The 18,719-nt window shown below is 37.3% G+C and overlaps 1 protein-coding gene across 4 annotated transcripts; it reads left to right on the top strand.

Moving 5' to 3' along the window:
* Positions 1-25: 25 nt before the first annotated feature.
* Positions 26-17,696, top strand: ODR4 (odr-4 GPCR localization factor homolog). 4 transcript variants are annotated; one of them, XM_067300523.1, is made up of 14 exons: positions 26-118; positions 1,047-1,181; positions 1,617-1,748; positions 2,104-2,199; positions 3,386-3,492; positions 4,624-4,660; positions 4,786-4,926; positions 5,570-5,665; positions 6,210-6,275; positions 7,680-7,808; positions 8,450-8,540; positions 10,045-10,230; positions 15,192-15,284; positions 16,485-17,696. In XM_067300523.1, exons 2-14 carry the CDS (start codon positions 1,083-1,085, stop codon positions 16,550-16,552), a joined length of 1,341 nt encoding a protein of 446 aa, XP_067156624.1. In that variant the 5' UTR covers positions 26-118; positions 1,047-1,082; the 3' UTR covers positions 16,553-17,696. The 4 variants fall into 4 exon arrangements, with proteins under 4 accessions (XP_067156624.1, XP_067156627.1, XP_067156625.1 ...); XM_067300524.1 differs by lacking the exon at positions 26-118 and adding an exon at positions 345-370; XM_067300525.1 differs by lacking the exon at positions 26-118 and adding an exon at positions 605-810.
* The last annotated feature ends 1,023 nt before the right edge of the window (positions 17,697-18,719 follow it).

Here is an 18,719-nt window from a genome sequence, read left to right as displayed (position 1 = left end):
AGGGCAGCTCTTTCCGCCATTTTGAGTGAGGATTTTGGTGTCAGCTGACGTGTAGGAGCCGCTGAAATCGGGAAGGGCGTTCCGGAGGCTTTGCCGCGAAGGCCGCCGCTCTTCTAAGGTGCCCTGCGCGTCCGGGAGATGCGGCAGAAAAGCGCTACGGCTGCCGCCACACAAAGCGTGGCGACGCTGGCGCTGACGCCAGGACTGCGCGCCCTTTTCCCGCGCTCGGCCCCGGAGGCCGTTGGGCGGAGGGGGAGCTGCGCGCGCTGGTGACGTCGCGCCGGGGCCGCCTGGGCGGGCGGCCGCCTGAGGCGGCGCCTGCCGGGGCGGAGCTGCGGGGCGGCGGGGCGGCGGGCCGAGGTGAGGTGAGGTGAGGTGGGTGCCCCCTTTCCCCCCGCCCCGGGCTGCTCTTGCCCTCAGAGTTCCGCCCGTTAATCGTCGTGACAGCCTTAAAGGAAGCGCGTGAAGCCGTTGTGGGGGAATTGCCCTGCGGGGAGGGGAGGCTGTGGCATTCCCCGTGCCCGGGCTTCTGCGTCCGTGCGGCTCCTGGAGGGGGCCGTGAGGGCGGCCTGCGGGAGGGCACGCAGACGCTCTCCTCCCAGTGTCTTGAGAAGGGGGTTGAAATGTGTGTGCTCTCTGTGTAAACGCACGTACGAAATACAGCAAGCCTCTCGAAGAGGAGGCTGAATGCAAAAACGAACAGTTGACATCTGGCTTCTGATGAAACGTGATGCGGCAAAAAATTGTTGCTTGGAAACATGTTTTTCTTAGCCTTAGCTTGTCTGACTTGCTGTGTCCTTTCAGTGACAGGTGTTTAAACTTTTTCTTTCAAGTAAGGCTAAAATGAACTTTTTCTTTAGTATAGAACAAGATTATTTTCATTTAGAAAAAAATCTTGCAGCTCTAAAGCTACTTAACTAATCAAATCTTTGATGACAATTATAATCATGTTAATATATTCAGGATCTTTTTCTGAGACTCTTATTTTTGGGTAGTCAGTGTAGTGCATGTACTTTCTTTGACTTTATAAATTATTTGTCTTATAGGTTGAAACTACAATACTTAATTTTAAGCCTGCAGTAATGGGTCGAACTTACGTTGTTGAGGAAGCTGTTGGGCAGTATCTTTCAGACCTCAGCACAAAATTAAAACCTTATGTCACAGGCCTGTTAATAGGGCAGGTAAGTGTGTTTTATTGTGAAGTCTCTTCCCTTCGTGTTAGTAGGAGACAGCCACACCGGCTTTTATCATTTGGATTAAGTCTATTAGTATCACACTGAGCTCGTATAAAGCAGGAGAGAGGTAGTCTGACCAGAGAGGACTTCTGTAAAGGCTTTGCAGTATCAGATGATTATTAGAAATTCTTCTAAAGTCTTTTTTTGAAAGATATGGCACAAGAAATTGAAATCAAAATTTTAAAGATTAAACTTTGCCCATCATCAAGATTTTAAGGCAAATAAAAGATATTTGTGAAGGAAGTATTTTTGTAACAGATTATTGTAGAGCTTAACTATGCATTCTGCAAAACAACCCTTACAGTAACTCTGTATTATATGGTATGTTCTCAGATTTGATATCAACCTTATTATGTTTGTTTATATTGGTGTCTTTTAAAGTGTTCCTCACAAAGAGACTATGTAATTCGGGCTGTTCGAACACCTCCAAAGGAAGAGCAAAATGAGATCAACATAAATCCTTCAAAACTGTCATCCATTGATGAAGAATGGGTAACCGCACACGCCAGCCAGGTATCACAATATGAATTAATGAAGGGGATGGGAAAAACAAAGTAAATAAGAGATACAGCAATCATCATCTCTTCTGTAATCTCTAGCCTTATTCTCAAAGTAAAGGAGTCTTCTTATGCACTCTCTGTTGGTATATTAAGTTTATGATGAAACAGGACTTGATAAGCTTAAGCAAGAAAATTTGCAGGATATTCTATTCCTCCATTTCAGAGGAATGTGTAAGTGAAAAACACTTATGCTTATTTCGTTTGTTCTGCATGCATAATTGTTTCATTGGAAAGTCATGGTGTATCAAAAGTCGCACAGTTCCTAGATCTCTGATTCCCGTTAATACATGTGCATTTCTATTTTTAAGGTTTCTAGAATGCTTCCTGGAGGCTTGTTAGTTCTTGGTGTATTTATTATTGCAGCTCCAGAACTGGCAAAAGATAGTCAAAATGCTTTGCGCAAGGTAAGTAGGCTTTCTGGAGTAAAGAAAAGGATATTCTTATGTCTGTAGCTGAGTGATTTTTTTCTGTCGTTGTTGTCTTGGCTTTATATGCTTCTTTTGATTTTAGAAAATTAAAGCAGCAAAAACATTCTGGTTTGATTTATGATTCTGAGGTACACTGAAACCTCAGTAATCTGTATCCTTTGGGACTGTACCACAACCTGGATTAACTATCCGTTTCTTGTGGTGTTTGCTACTGCAATAGCAGTTCCTCAAATATATTATCTTATTATAGTTTTACTGAAAACATAATAGTATGGTTTAAGGAAAATATCTTTAATGTTGTCTATACTAAGTCTTGAGGCAGAATTGTTAATGATGGTAGCATGATAGCTTTTTGATTGACTGAATTGTTTAGACTAGTGGTTTTAGAATAGTAAGAGATCTTTATTTTTGATTTCTTGAAAAGGAATATCTTATATAGAAGTAGTATTTGCCTTAAGCGTTTGGGATTATGTTTAAAAACTACTTTGAACATGCTACTGTCTGGTAGGATTAAAATGCATTTTTGATATAGGGGAGTCTGGTGCCACATGGTGGCTTTTTTTAATTTCTATTCTATAGATACAGGTTCATTTTATCCATTTCATGAGATAAGCATAGTAAGTAATTTTAACGTGAGTACTCTTTGAAGTCTTAGGCCCAAGATTCAATTTCAGAACTAGGATGTGTTTCTAGTGCAGTATAATCAAGTCTCAGTTGTGATTACTGAAGCTAGTAGCCAACAAGAAAAGGTGAGCAGCGTCCAGGTGATCAGCATTCAAATTTGTTCCTATTTTTTGAACTAATAGTTCCTTTTTTTTTTTGCACACCTGTCTTTTCTGATCCTCAACTTTTAAGCATGAAGTTGTGATATTTTGCAAAGTAAAAAGCCTCATTTGAAATGTACAAGGTGAATGTGTGTTGTTTGCTTCAGTTTATAAGGAAGCTGAATTAAGGTTGCACAGGCAGCTTTGCTTTAGAGTACTTGCCTTTGAATCTATGTTAAAAGTTCTTTTAATGTGGCATTTTGATGTATAAGCTGTATTTCCAGTTCATCCATAATTGCGATATCATTCAGCTTTAGAACTTTAGTGCAAGACTGTTTTCAAGGAATTATGACACCTGATTTGTGTGGAAAAATCCCTAATGCTTCTTTCATCTTCAGCTAATCTTCTCAGTGGAAAAGTCTGTGACTAAAAGGCGGCTCTGGAAACCTGCCGAGGAGGAGGTCTCAGATAGAGCAGCTCTTCAAGTTTGCTCTGCTACAAAGAAGTATCCTTTATCAGGAAGCTTGATTGATGGGGGCTGCTATCCCCAATCTAGCTTCTGTATTTATTTCTGAATAAAAGGTTGTGTTAAGATTGCTGGGGTTAGATTGCCACACAAACCTTAAAAAGCAGTGTCTCTGCTGGATTGCTCAGTCCATTTCACAACTCGTCTCTGCTTATTGTAACCATTATTCCATCCTAATGATTGGTATGGCTTATGTAGTTTATATCTGTGTAATTTTTTTGTATCGTATGTATGAGTAGCTACAATATGGTATCAGACTGCACATAGTAGAAATGACAGTTTTCTGTGGATTAAGATGAATGGCTGTACCACATTTGGCAGTAACTTTAATGTGGAAGCTGCCAGATGAAAATGTATATGAGCAGTCTTTCATTATCAACAGACAGATGTGGCTGTTCGTTCTTTCTTTCTTTCTTTCTCCAGAATTGGAATACAGACCAAAGTTTTGGGCTGGTAGATGAAGCAGGGAGGAAGAAGTTCTTTGAGTTCAGATAGGCATAGATCAGTAAGTTGGAACTGTGGGGTTTTCTGATTAGCCTTAAGTAGACTATTGGCCCACTTATACCTACACAATTTCCGTACGTTTTTACTGTTAGGTTTGTGTGTGGTAGCTTTTTACTATGCCTTACCCAGTCGGTTTTGATTTGCCTAAAATAAGGAAAACATCTAAAATATTGGATAACTTGAGCTTGCAGTTACCACTGATAGTCATGGAGTTGGGGAAGTCACAGACAGGTGAGATCTGTGCTGGTGCAACAGAAGAATCTTGACTCTGTTGAGAATGGGATAATACAAGGAGAGAAAGTAAGGTTTTTCTTAGAAGGGTGAGAGGAAGCAGGACATGATGCATATTAGTGCAGTGGTGGTTCTTCCTGTGCATACCTGTTGATCTTAATGTATGTGTAAGAGATGAGACAACATCCCTGTGATAGTTGGAGTTTACAGCCAAATATTTTTCCACTTTTTTACACTAATGAAAGGTGAGAGCTTTCTCTGAGCATAAATCAGCTCAAAAAAGAAGTTGTTAATATATAAGGGACAAAATAATTACAAAATTGTTCTTATTTGTTTTTTTGCTTTTCACTGAATCTTTTTCTTTAAGTAGCAAAGAATAGTTTGCCGAACCTATGATGTACAAGATCCAAAGGTGAGCTTATGCTGCATGTCATATGCAGCTTTTAATGCATTACAAGTAATGTTTCAAAAACATTTCTCTTCTGTGAATGATGTAGTGTTTTATTTAGACACTTTATTGCTTATTTTTACTTCTAGAGTTCAGCTAAACCAGCAGATTGGAAATATCAGAGTGCTCTGTCTGCTTGCTGGCTAACTTTGGACTGCACAGTGAATGTTAATATTCACATTCCACTTCTTGCTACTTCACCCAACCATGACTTGGAGAAGAATACCAAGGTAACTAACTAGCTGCAACAGTATTAGTCTTGTGCTTATTCTCTATGCTATTTTTTTCTGTTGAAAATTAAATGAAAGATAATGTTTTGAATATACAGTACGAGTACAGGAGTAGGACTAATTAGCAGAGAGTGTTTGACAGCTGTTCCTCTTTTAGATGTTGTTTGAAGTTACAGTGAAACATGCCTTGTATTAAAAATACTAGAGCTTTTCTTCTGCTGTGCTCAAAATAATTAGCAATTATCGTAATGATCCCAGCTAAAGTCTTGAAACTCTGCTTCACCTGGGACAAGGTCATGTCTGGTTAGAACAGGGGTATAGAAAGCTTCTAATACAAATTAACTTTTGATAGGCCCCATCCATCTCTACAAAAGTGAAATCCTGTGTTGCATCCCTGGTGTAGCACTTTGTTCTGAACACTTTGGTCTTAAGACTTGGCTTATGAAAAATGTACAGTCTGCCAGACATAAGTCAATTATTGTCCCATACAGATTTTTCAGAGCCTTTTAAACCCTGTTGGAGTAATTATTGAAACATGTATTTCTATAGTTTTCAGCCTGATACTGTATAACTCTTCTAGTGAAATTCTTTCTTTTTTTCTTCCTCTCTTTTTTGAGATTTTTGTCTTTTTACTTTTTTAAAGAATGGATTAAATCGATGGTCAAAACAAATAGAGGACAGTGTTTTTCTGATCAATGGACAAGTTAAAGATAATGATGCAGAACTACTGGAAGGTCTGGTGAGTGCCATGCAACAAGGAATTGAATTGTAATAGATATGCAGTTCAAAATCTCCAGTGTGATAACACAGTGAAAGGTTTTCTGTACAATATTTGTTGATCTAATTGGCCTATTTCAAATAACTGATACACAGGACTCTCCATTTTCCCATCTTACTGCAAATCCCCTTTTCTTTCTTTAGCAACGTGAAAGCAATAATTGTAGGTGAAGACCGAGTTACATGTGTTTTCTTTATGCTGTCTCCAGCTTTACTGCTTCATTGAAGAGCACAAGTTGAGATTAAATGTAGGTGTTGAGATTTCTAAGACATCTAAACATCTAAGAAAGAGTGGAGAAACCTTTTTTGACTGCTACATTCATCTCATTTCTAGTGTTGCTACTTGTATTCTCATGGGTGCTTTCCATATGTCATTTTTCTCCCTTAAAAAATAGAACTTAGGGCACATTTTATACCATAGGGAGGATGACTGTAAAATAGCTTGACGTGATTGATTTGGACAGATTTTCCTGTTTCATGTGACACATTTATTTCTTTTCTCTTAGAAAAAGTTAAGAGGAAATATTCAGTCCAGCCCTCAGTTTTCTGATGTCAAGGTTCTGACACAGTTGGTAAGTATTTAGCATAGAGGTTACAGTTTAAAAACGACTATCTGATTAAAATAGAATAAGAAAATAAAAGAATGTTCTAAACTATTGTCTAGAAATCCAATTTACTAAGTTTTTCCCCCCTGGATATTGACTGTGAAACTGACTGTGGACAGCTCCATGTGTTTCATGTCTTTGGAAATTCTGGTGTTAGAGTAGATTTAACTACTTCATTTGACAACGGGACACCCGAACCTACCTGGGTACATTGACATCAATCAGTGATCCATCGTGATGGTGGAGTTCATGAACCGCGTGCTTCGATTTGTCATGGCTAGCTATGGACACTTACCTGGATACTTTCATTAGAAGCTCAGTCACTAGTTTTGGACTAACGTATGGATCTTGTGGGCTGAATCATAATCTGGAGCTGTCAGGTCTGTGTCAGGAGTTTCTTCTTTAACAGCAAGAGATGTTATGGAGATTTGGCCCCTGAATTAGGTGCCCCGGTCTAGGTCCTAAAGTTAAAATGTGTCTGGGCATTGGTTTCTGGGCTTCCTATACAACACAGGCCATCCCGGTTTGTCAAGTTGTTTCTCTAAATTTGATTCTCTAAATTTGTATTGAGCAACAACTGTTATCTTTTTAGAAATACATAAAATGCCTTTAAAACTTGAGGAACAGCTCGTTACTTCTGTTGCCATATTGTTCCAATAATTAATTGCCTCACAGAGAAAGGAAAGCTTTTTATGTTAGCTTAAGTAGCTTGTGCATTTCATGCAGAAGTCATGCCTGTTTTCCTTCTGATTAAAATGATGTAAACCAATAATTCTCTTTAGCCTTAAACGCAAGGTTGTTTTTTTTTCCTGTTGTTAACACTTACAAATATCCCTTCCATACTGGAATTCTAGCTTGGTTTGTGACTCTCTTGTCCTCTTTGCTACAGAAAAATCCCCACATTTCGAGATGTTGCCTTAGAGCACTACATGCAATGCACTGTTCATTTTGGTAATTAGTTCTAAATATGACCAAATTTAGAATTTAGTCGTGACTGATGGATGACTCTCAAGATACCCTAGGTTATGTATTATATAGTAAGCATATGAACTTCATAATTTAAAACAAAGATCTTAAAGGTTGCCAGATTGTAATACTGATACTAGCGACCAGCCACTTGGCTGAAAAATTTCAGAAGTCCTACAGGCAGAAATATTTAAATCACTAGAAATGGAGTGTCTGGAAAAATGTGTTTTACATGATGGAAAAAGAGATTTTCAATCTTAACTAAAAGCTAAAAAGTCAGAGGTATATATTATAAGGTTACCTGTAAACATCTTAAGGTATGCTATAAATTTTGGTGCTGTTGTTTGTTAGCCATGCTGCAGGTGCCTAGGTAGCAAGATAAACTGAAACATGCCTATTTTTCAGTCCCAGGGTTCAAGTCGTAGATCAACAGCTACAGTCCAGGTGTGCAGTGGTTCCATAAATCTCAAAGGTGCTGTGAAATGCAGAGCCTACATCCATAACAACAGGCCAAAAGTTAAAGAAGCTATTCAGGTAGAGAAAAAGTTAAATTCATTGGAGGCGTTTTCCTGAAAACATAAAGTTGTCATATTAGTTTTTATTTGACAGAAAGGCATGGTCTAAATGGGGGTCAAAATATTCTCTCCCTTGAACATACAGATTGTTTTAGAATCCATTTGTGCTTTTATATAACAGATTCGGTTCCTTTTTTCACTTTCAGCAGATACTGTGTACTATCATTAAGGTTATTATCTGGTGAATCTTTGCACAACCATCAAAGTGATTAGGGTGTCACAAATCATCTTAAAATTAAGAAAATCCTGAAAACTACATATTTTTGTACATAAGGCAGTTTTATTTATTGAGTGATTTTGTTCCTTACTGAGTCAATTCTTTGTGAATTTTTTTTATAGTAATGTCTAGATGTTATCAGCTGTTACTCTAACAGTAGTAAAAATTTCTTCTGGTGTTTTGGGTTTTTTTGTTGTTGTCTTTATTTTAAGTCTTTTGCTGTTAGTTTCTCTTTGTCACTTTATTGTCTTTAGGGTTTTTTCTGAATAACTATTCTTTGAAAATGGGTTAAGCCTATGAGGGACTACTTTTGTTGTTTTTTAATAGTCAAAAGCTTTGTGAATGGCTTTTATACTGCTTATGTTTTTGCTTTGTCTTTGCAGGCTTTGAAAAGAGACATAATAAACACATTGAGTGATCGTTGTGAAATACTGTTTGAAGATCTCATTATAAATGAAGGACTTGACAAAAAAAGTAGGAACTTGAAGAGAAAGCAAGTTATCATATATACAGTGAATTTTGGTTCTTGCAGGAAATTCTGCTAACATACTGAAATCTCGCTATAGAGTAGAATAAAAGGCAAATAGCACAATTTTTGTTTGTCAGTCCTGACCTTTTTGGTTCAGGAGAAGTTTAGTCAAGTTCAGATATGTTCCTTCGTATCACAGTTTTCATTACAAAGTTTGTGCTCAGTATTCTATGACCACAGAGTGTAGTTTCACCTTATTTCTCACCAACTGAATTTTTTTAAATTCTATTTTAAATCTTGTTGCTGAACTTAACATTAAAAAAAAAAACAAACCTCACACACCACTCTTATGGTGTTTCTACTAATACTCAAATGAAAGATTTGCTAAAACTTGGCAAGATTAAGAGAACTAGTTGAACTGGGTTTTGGATAGTCCTGTTTGTCAGCTATGTTATGAATGCTAGTTGACATAAACTCTGAAGCTTAATAATTCATCTCCATTAAATTAAATATAGCACTGTATATGGTGATTATGGCATGAACAAGTATTCCGATTCTGTTTTTCTAACTAGCTGTACGAATATGTTATCTGTGTTGTCTCTGTCTCCTGATTTCTCTTCATTTCATCACACTTCATTTTACAGGTCTGGTGTCATTTAAAGTAATAGATCGTATGTCATTTTCAGCATCATGAATTGCATTAGTTTGAGTTTAACAGAGCACCATACAAATTGATCTCATGAAAATAAAACTTCTTATCTTGATCATATTAAAAACTAAGAGGGGAAGTGTGTGTGTGTGTGTGTATATACACACACACACACACACACATATATTTATGTATGTATAATTAATTGAATATCAGTTTGCATGCCTTCCAGAAAGGAAAGCTTTTTGAAAGGCATGATCTTTTGTAGTGATTTTGGTAAAAGTAGAAAAGAAATGGAAGCAGGTTGATTGTATAAGGATTGTTAAATATACAGTGTAATACAAAAGCATTCTAAATACTACTTTTAACCGACTTTGTCCAAGCTCCATGATTAAATCGTGATCTTGATGTTTTCAATTGCATGCAGTTTTCATTTTCCTCTTCAGGTGGCACCCGTGGTCCATGGCCATAAGTGTGGCATAAAACAGCCCACTGATTGCAGTCCTTTGTGGTGCTGAAATAACAGGCTATTTTGTATGTACCCCTGTCTGCAGTCTTTCCCAGTCCTTGTCATTCTAAACATGATAAAAGATCTGTTTAACATTTCACGGTCTGTTTTGGAGGTCTCTTGGCTATTTCTGGAGAGAGTAATGTAAAAGCATAAGTCAGTATGATAGCTGCCAAAACTTTCATGGAACAGTAACAAGTAAACAAGCCGTGTCTGAAATGAGACTTACCATATGGAAACCTTGAGCAGTTCTTTTGGAATAGCTTTGTCTGGGCAGAGATTAATGAGGAATCTTATCGTAACTAGCAAGGTCTTTATTTAGATGGTATTTTTTCCCCCACTTTTCTTCTAGATTTTGAGAGGGAATATCATGTCTTACCTCAAAGACTATTTGTCCCTGTTGCTGGATCCAGTGTGATGCTCAGTGATTATAAGTTTCGTGATGAGGCCGCTGGAGAAATTCAAGAACGTTTTCTTGAGATGTTGGATCAAGCTGTCCAAGCTGAAGATATACATATAGCAGAGGAAGCTAACACAGGTAAATACAGTGTCTGAGAACCAGATTAAACTGCATCACAGATTATGAAAATGTTGACCGAAGGCATAACTTAATACATTCCCTATCTAGATAAAATTATGTTTAAATTTAGTTTATTTCATATCTTGGAGCTTGATTATGTTAATCTAACTACACTTTAAATGTGTTTGTGAGAAATGATTAGGATTTTTGCAGTTTCTGTGTTTGGCTTGTGACAGAACTCAGTGTCTCAAATATTTTGCTCTTTCATTGATTGCATTATCTGTGCAACCATGGTTGCAGCTTATGAGCTGCAGTAGATATGTAAATATATAGTTGAACAAGGTTTGTGTACTTTACTCTGCATGTGAATTAGGGATGATCTTACTCTGCAAAAAAACTGTAATAAAAACCTATATAGATAGATATCTATGTATAAAGCTTTATATGCCAGTTACTTTTTCAGTAATTCAAGTTTGCCAGCTCAACAGTTGAGTAGTTGTTCTAATATTTAAGTTAGAACATGAAGCTGAGTGTTTCAGTCAAATCTACTGATTTCCCAGGAAATATTAAAAAAAAAATTTTAGTAAGAAATATGTTTTCCAGGAAGTTTTCTTGGTTAAAACCTGACTCTTCTCCCCCCCACCCCAGCCAAAGTACCCTTCCTTGTTCTGAGTGTTTTAATGTTTTAATCTATATGTCAAATACAGTGCAGAAAACTGAAGTGTTCTTGTTCACTGAAAATGGAAAGAAAATTGAGAGCGCTTTTCATTTTCTACTGAATGTCTTTTAAGTTTATGATCTGACTATGAGACTGTTACACTCCTTTTAATACAGATATTTCTCACAAACAGGTTATTGCTTTCTTTTTCTGAGTCATCTGGCTTGCGTTGTTTTGTGGTTTTGTTTTGTTTTTTTTTCCATACAAGTTTGACTTCAATGTAGGAGTCAAATCTGTAGCTGAAATGCATTTCAATACTTCCTATGATCTTCTGTAAGCGAGGTTTGTTTTTTTTTCTCCCTTTTTTTCCATGAATGTGGCTATGATTTGCAGGCTACAGTTTTATATCATAAGTGCAAAATTTAACACTATTTCTCAGATAAGAACAGTAAACACTTCTTGATGCTGGAATTTGGAGAGGGAAAAATGGAAGTTTTTGCCATGGGCTTGCTGTGTAAGATAAACTGTGATTTCTAAGGCTTTGCTTGACCTTCTATGTTTTTTTGGAAAGTTTCTTGAGTTTTTTAATTTCAGAGCTAACCATAAATTCTTATGTCTAACCAATAATATTATCTCCTGTAATTTAAGAATAATTTTAATGTTCTTAAGGCTAAGTATTACTGTGCTTTAAGGATTAGTATCACTTAGGGAAGTAAATTAATATTGTTGTGGCATTGAAGATATGCTTGGGGAGGGAATGATGATTCAGTTTACAGCTTTGTAACTTATGTAAAGATGTATAATATAGGTGGGAGGAGAGCATGATTTTAGACTGACAGTAACACATCACAAAGATTCGATGCCACTGGCACATGTAAAATGAGGTCCAGGTAGCTCACAAAATGAATTTGAATTTGTACGTTCTTGTAACTTACCGGCTATAAAGTTAGGTGTGGGGGATGGGGAGGTATTTTTAAACTTTTTACAAATTTACAGTAAATGCCTAGAAGAGGAAAGGCAAAAATATGCTAAGAGGATTTCAGTAAAAACTGAGAGCCCGGCTTTGCACCAAGCAGTTTCTCCCTAGAGTGGATTCTGTTAACAGTGATGCTAGTAATATGCTATCAGCTCAATCCTATTTGACTCTGATAATTACTGTTATGGAATTATTAACTTGTGACTTACTAAAGTGCCTCTTCACTTTTATTAATGCTGATAGGTCATTCTAGAAATTAGACCTGTCAACTTTGCAGAAAGTATTCTGCACTGTAAAGAAAAGATTAATTTAGTAATTTGGGTTTATTGGTGCTTTGGTATGAAATATCTAAGCATCGCTAGAATCATGACTCTATGGCATAATGGCAGTTTGGGGTTTCTCTTGTGTAAAGGCTTTTTCAAGGCATCGTTCTAATATGAGTAGCATCTGTTTCTCAAACCTTAGAAGTATCATTAATAATATTTAGTATTCAATAATGGTTAAAAAAAATTGTAGTGAATTTTGATGTCCATCCTTGAAATAACTGAAAATGCTATGCATTATGAAGTTCTTGAAGGCTTGCTTACAAAAAAAAGTTTAAATTTCAAAAATTTGAGCAGGCTTTTCCAATAGTGTCTTTTTGATGCTCTTTAAGCACTTGAAAAGAAGATTTGATCAATAGAGCAAAGACTCACTTTTTTAAGCATCTTCTAGTCAAAACATATGAAATAAAACTATCCTTCTCAATTTTTGTGTACTTAGGCTGTGCTACTGCTCTCTTTACTCTTGTGGATCCTCTTCCTCTTTCAGCTTTCCAGTGAGGTCGCTATTGGGTCATGCTTTAAAATCGTTCATGGAAAATAAAGTAAAAACTGACCTATTATGATTAAAAGATATAAATAGCTCTAAGACTGTAGTTTCAAGGTATTTAGTGCTTTAGTTCAAGCAATTGAAAGCTCTGCATTTATGATTGGATTTGCTAAATCCCTGTTCCTCCTGGGGCAGGAGGGGTGTTAAATACACTGAGTTAGATAAGCATAGGATTTCAGTAATAGTAATCTCTTGCCCATCTTTGTTAGCAAATTTAAGAATTAATGAAGAAGTAGGGATTCATGTAATTTGTAGTAGAAAGTGTCAAACTCTTCACATTATTTATACTAAAGCTGTTTCAAATATAGGTCTCCTGTAACCTAATGGCATAAATGCCTTTTGGTATCTAACTGGCTCAGGGTTGGGATTTGGGGGGAGGGTTTGTTTTCTGAACAAATGAGCATTGCTGTCTTGACATAGAGCTTCAAAAGTTACCTCCTGAAAAGTACAACTCTTCCTATAAAGCTGCAAAACCATGTAAGGTCGGGGGACAAACTGCCCTGCTTCTTCCTCAAAACTAAAGCGGAAGGAGACCTGCTGGATCTGGTCTTCAGAGTTGACAGAAGAAATGTGGTCAACTTTTCTAAAAGAAAGATTCTATTTTAGGGAATTGAAAACTTGAAGCTTGAAGAGAATGTGGTGCTTTTGGCTTGTTAGTTAAGGTATAAGAAAGTATATTTAAAAAAAGCCATCTTGCAACTGTTAATCGTTCATGCACTGTTCTCCAGTTGCAGATTTCAGCTCTTATTTTAGGCAGATAAGGGTGGTTTTCTTCCTTTCTGAAGAAAAAATATTAATAAAGTAATAGGCTTATTGTAGACATGAAAGTCTTGGAGGTATGAGATTAATTTTTTTTCTTGAAAAGCTAAAACACCCCTCACATTCAAATTTTATGTCCTTATTTTTATTTTACATATGTACGCAACTTTCCGGGCGATCTCAAAGCTCTGTTCTTACTTAGTGTATGAATCTCACTCCCCCATTAAATTTCATATTGGACAGTTGTTAACTGCTCTGCTGCAGTACAGCCTATACAAAGTCAGTAGATCCTGAGGCTAAAGACAGGAGGGTTCGTGGCTAAAGACAAGTAGCAAATAGCTAGTCGAATCAAGTGCTTTTGTTTAACTTAAGTTTTTTTGACTTAGGAAATTTTTTTAAGCCAATCATACACATGACTCATCTAAGATGACAGGCACCGCCTCTCTGATCAGATCTAGATTATATGTTCTCCCATGGCTCGTAACATGATAGAGAAAGTACTTCTCTGAATCATTTTCGTATAAATCATATGAGGGATGTGCCTTTATTACTCAGCTTTGTAATTTGTAATCGCTAGGCAGTTGACAACCCCACTCAGGTAATGAAAGATCCATTTTTATTCAAACTTTCCGTGGACTTTTAAATCTTTATATCTGGTACTGCTGTAGCTTTTTTTCTTCCTTTTCTGGACAGGAGGAATCTGCCAGTCTGTCTTGCATACCTCAACATGTCCATTCTGTTTTTTCCAAAGAAATCCAGGTCTCATTGCAGTAGCACGAACACTTTATTTCACTTTTTACTTCTCCAGAACATAGCTGCGATAGAAATTACTTAACTGTAATCAGAACTTTTGAGAGGTGAAGCTGTAACAAGCTAGTCTAGAAGGAGGAATGGAAATCTAAGACCTTTGGCCTGCCGCCACCAAATGGCCTTACCCCTAAACTGTGTAATCCAAAGCATGCTTGCTCTGCGTGGAACAAATTGTAACAAGTTCAGCCAGAGGACTTGAGAATAATCCCCTCTCTCTCTCCTGCCCCCTCCAACAATCTGCGTATAGCCAAGTGATTAGAGAAATCTTCAGAAAGGCAATATACAGGTGCTTCAATCCCATCAGCCTAGGAATAGAGTCAGGGTCTCTCCCATCCTGGCTGAGCCTTCGAAGAATGTGGTAATTGTTTCAAAAGGAGAATGTATCCTCTATTCCTGTCTTGAAAGTGTGTTTATAAGGGATCTTAAAAAAGCATTTATGACTGAGGCAGGGAAACAGTGCTGGGCTCGCTCTTTTGGTGGCAATGGTATTGCCGTATAGCTTGGACTCTGGACAGATGTGGCTTTGAAGGGAAAACTTGGATCTTGGAAGACACTTAATGGTTAATTTTGGCTCTGTCTGAGGTGCCAGATTCTCCCTAGGTTATACAAAGGAGGTTGGGTATGTAACTAGGGGACGGAGTGTAAGAAAATGAGTTTTGGAAGTGGAACTCCTTCCTCCTTGAGGTTTCTTTCTTTCTTTCTCTTACTCTCTTCCAGTTATGTAGAATAACTTTGTATCATGCTGTGGCCGCTGTACCATTACTACTGTGATAAATTGATCTTTCTGCCATATATATGCTTTATAAAGTTGATGAGAATTTCATGTTCTTTTGCATTAATTCAACTGTAAAACACCAATGTTAGCTTTTCACCTGGTATTTATTTGTTCACTTGATCTCCACGCAGTTGATATTTGTCCAGTCACTGACAACATGGATGACACACAACAGAAACAACTGACAAAAGCAACATTGCTGTTGAAACTTCAACAAAACATGGGTACGTTACCTCCCTGATTCTGCTATGGCAATCCAGAAATTATAGCGCGGCTTTTCGGTACCGTTCGTTCCCACAGCATTTTTGTGGGATTAATGAAAAATCTTAATCTTTGCTGCTGGTGACTTCATACAATAGCTTTTCTAAAATGTGTCCCTACCTGAGAGTTATAGGTACAGGGTGTTTCTTGGAAAATAAGAACCGCAGCCTGCAGTTCTGCAAAACCGGTCAGCTTATGTAGCTTGCTTTCTTTCTTTGAGGAGCCACCGCTTCCGTAATTCTGTACGTGGAGAAGGAGCATACATGAATTGCTCTGTCAAGCAGGCATCCTTAAATTGGCTCATGAGTCATTAAGTTTCTTCTAAAGCTTACATACACATGGCCTTGAGTTTTAGCCTCAGCCTCAGTAATGTACGGAACGGCAGTCACAGAACTTTCCTCTCAAATACAGCTTCTTGATGCCGATTCGTCCAGGTCTCGTGCATCTGTCTGCACTTAGCACGGTTCTGGCCTGTGAGCTTTGCCTGTCTTTTCTTATTAAAATACAGTATCAAGAATGTACTTTCAGTTATACTGTAGTCAACAAAACAGTAACATTTTGTTTTCTGTTTATTCTTAAAAGTAAAACACAGCGACTAGAAGATTAAAGAGTAACAGTAAATATGAGTTTCTGTTCTGGATGTAGCAACCCTTTTCCTTGAAACATCAGTCTCTCCACCCCATCACCCCCATCTTGTACTCAGTTCATCAGTAATGAACTTTATAGCATAACACTCATTTTCCTATTAAGATCGTTTCAGAGACTTAAGGAGTAGGTGTAGTACCACACAAAAAAGAAAACATAATTCTTGTTTCCATTTTTGTTAGTTATTTCTGCTAGTCTGACTTCTAGAACTAAGCAGTGGTGCAGAGTCGGTGCCGTTATTTTACGGGCCATGACGTTGCCGAGTTATTACTGAAGAATGCGGTCAGCTGGAGTTTGGAAGAATCCTGCTCCGATTAGAAGTTTCTCGTGGGGCTCGTATAATGTAATTATCTTGCATCATAGCTTTAGATTTAGGCTTAGCAATGGTACACAGCTTTTTGGGGTGGCTCTTATTGTTTCTATTCCTGCATTTCATCCACCCTGCCCTCCACGCCCTAGCCACTGATGACTGTGCTGCCCTTGCCACTCACTGAATGTGTTTCCTTTGTCATTTTTAGGTGTGGTAATAGCAGCTGCAGTCGCAGTCTTTGCATCAATCTTCTCTTTTAACTACTTCAGTGACTAAACTCAAGCAAAAGGAGCCTCATGGAAACATTGACCAGTAATCACACTTATACAAGATGGAAACATTTGGGTTTAATATATTAGTAATTAAGACTTGTTGCCTAAATATCACCAGTTAGGTGTGCAATATAAATTATAATGATACATCCAGTTACCTTGTTCCAGCATGCAGTTATTTTAGGTGAATCAAGTTTACAAGAAACTAACTCTTGTCATTTATGCAAATGACGGTTAAATAGTATTATATTCCAGTAAGAGCCCTTAAATCAATATAGAACTCTCATTTTCTTCCTACACATTATTTTAATGTAAAATGCTACTACTTCCCCCCCGCCCCCCCCAGGGTATTGCTAAGACTAGTAGAGTTACCTAATATGACAGTTCTTGCTTTAGGGATTTCTTTGCTGAATTGTTAATTTAACTAACAGAAATCTCATCTCATTGAAGTTAATTGGGGAAGAAATTTAGACTTCACGATGCCAACATTTCACCATATAGATTGTTTAAGGTAAAATTGGTTAACTGGCATAATAGGTATACAAATAGTTTCTAGTAGTTTCAAGATTCTCTTTTGACCAATTCAGACTGTAAAAAACCTTAGTTCAAGGCCTGGAGAACCCAGAAATCAATAACGTGTAAACTTTATTCAGATTAACTTTTGATTAGGATTTCTCTGTCCACCTCTGATTCAATCATCATCTTTCTCTTAGAATATTACATATTTCAGCAACAGCTATATCTAGGCAGTTCTAGTAAATTATTTAATGTTACTGCAAGTTTTCAAAATTGTTAATCAGAATTTTTAGAATATAAACAAGATACCCAGGAGAATATCTCGTAATGGAAACATATGTTAGGAGGTAACATTGTTGTCCTCTTGCAGTGAGGAGAGGGGGAGGAGGGAAGCCTTCTGATAAGGTTAACAAAGATAATTCATGTATGAAATGAGTTGTTTGGATCTGAATTATAATAGGATATAGTTCCAGATGCTAGGGGGTTTTAGTGCCACCACAAATTTTTTTAATGTGAAGGTACTGGAACACTCAAAATATAAACCCTTAGGTTCTATAACATAATCAAGTATGTATTGGAATACTTCTAATAAAAAGCAACCGAGACGTGAGAAAGACGTCTTTGAAATACTATTCCCTTGTCTGTGTATTGTTTTTTACACGTTTGTAATACTACTCTGCTTTTAGTACTGTAACTATTTTGGAACACAGTGTCGATCTCTTGTACTCGCTATTGCTCGAGTAGGGCTTCTCAGGAAGAGGAATGCTACAATGGAGACACTGTTTTCAGGTAAGTCCTTCAGCTGCTGCATTTTACAGATGCGTGTTATTTTCTATGCAAATGGATGGAATCAATAGGCAAAATGATATTATGCAAAAGCAGTTGATTCAGGCATTTCTTTGGAGGAATTTGAGTGCTATTCGGAAAATAAGATGAATTTACCAATACATTTCAAAATATAGTTGATTTTAAAAATTGCTCTGCTGTAGTCTTCATTAGAAGTAAGGCATGATGGGGGGTGGGGAAGTAATGGGAAGAAAAAAGCTTCAGTCCTTTGCCTTATTTTGAATGTGTACATCTGTTTGCCTTTTTGTTATCCAGTTCTCAAGAGGACCTGGTCATTGGGCTTGTTTTGATACAAGTTCCCCTTTGCTTTATTGAAGAAGCATGTTTTTATCTTGTGTCCGTTTGGTATCTTCTTGACTAAGTGCAAGTGTTGCAGGGCTTATTTAACACTTAAGCCATTCTGTATGAGCTTAGAAAAAAGTGCGATCTTCATTCTCAGCAACAACAGACAACTCGCTAAACCGCAACTCTCACTTATTCTTGCTCAAACTCTTACTACTCTTCCATCCTCTCTTTCCTGCACTTTCTGCGTTTGCAGCATCATGAAAGAAACCAAAGAAGCTGGCTGCATCTGGAATGCTGTTTTCAGTTCTCTACTTCAGTCTTAAACAGCCTAACTTCTCTGCAAAAAGAAACAATTTTAAAATGCTCTGCATCTGTGCATGCATGCTTGCTAATGTATGCTTTTGGAGGTAAATACACAAAACAGTTATTCACGAGTGGCATATTATTTGAAACTCAACCGTAGAGAGAGAAGTGAAGTGCATCACTTGTGGCAATAACTGTTATGCCATAGAGAAAAACTGTAT

The sequence above is a fragment of the Apteryx mantelli genome, chromosome 8 (assembly GCF_036417845.1).
Source record: "Apteryx mantelli isolate bAptMan1 chromosome 8, bAptMan1.hap1, whole genome shotgun sequence".
Classification (NCBI taxonomy): domain Eukaryota; kingdom Metazoa; phylum Chordata; class Aves; order Apterygiformes; family Apterygidae; genus Apteryx; species Apteryx mantelli.
The sequence above is the reverse complement of the archived record's forward strand: the minus strand, read 5'-3'. Positions and strand labels throughout refer to the sequence as shown.

Bases quoted from the DNA above. Each gene is read 5' to 3' on its own strand.
- ODR4 (XM_067300523.1), top strand. From the start codon at position 1,083: ATGGGTCGAACTTACGTTGTTGAGGAAGCTGTTGGGCAGTATCTTTCA. The intron at 7,809-8,449 runs GTAGAGAAAAAG...TTGTCTTTGCAG, and splicing joins AAGTTAAAGAAGCTATTCAG to GCTTTGAAAAGAGACATAAT. The intron at 15,285-16,484 runs GTACGTTACCTC...TGTCATTTTTAG, and splicing joins GAAACTTCAACAAAACATGG to GTGTGGTAATAGCAGCTGCA.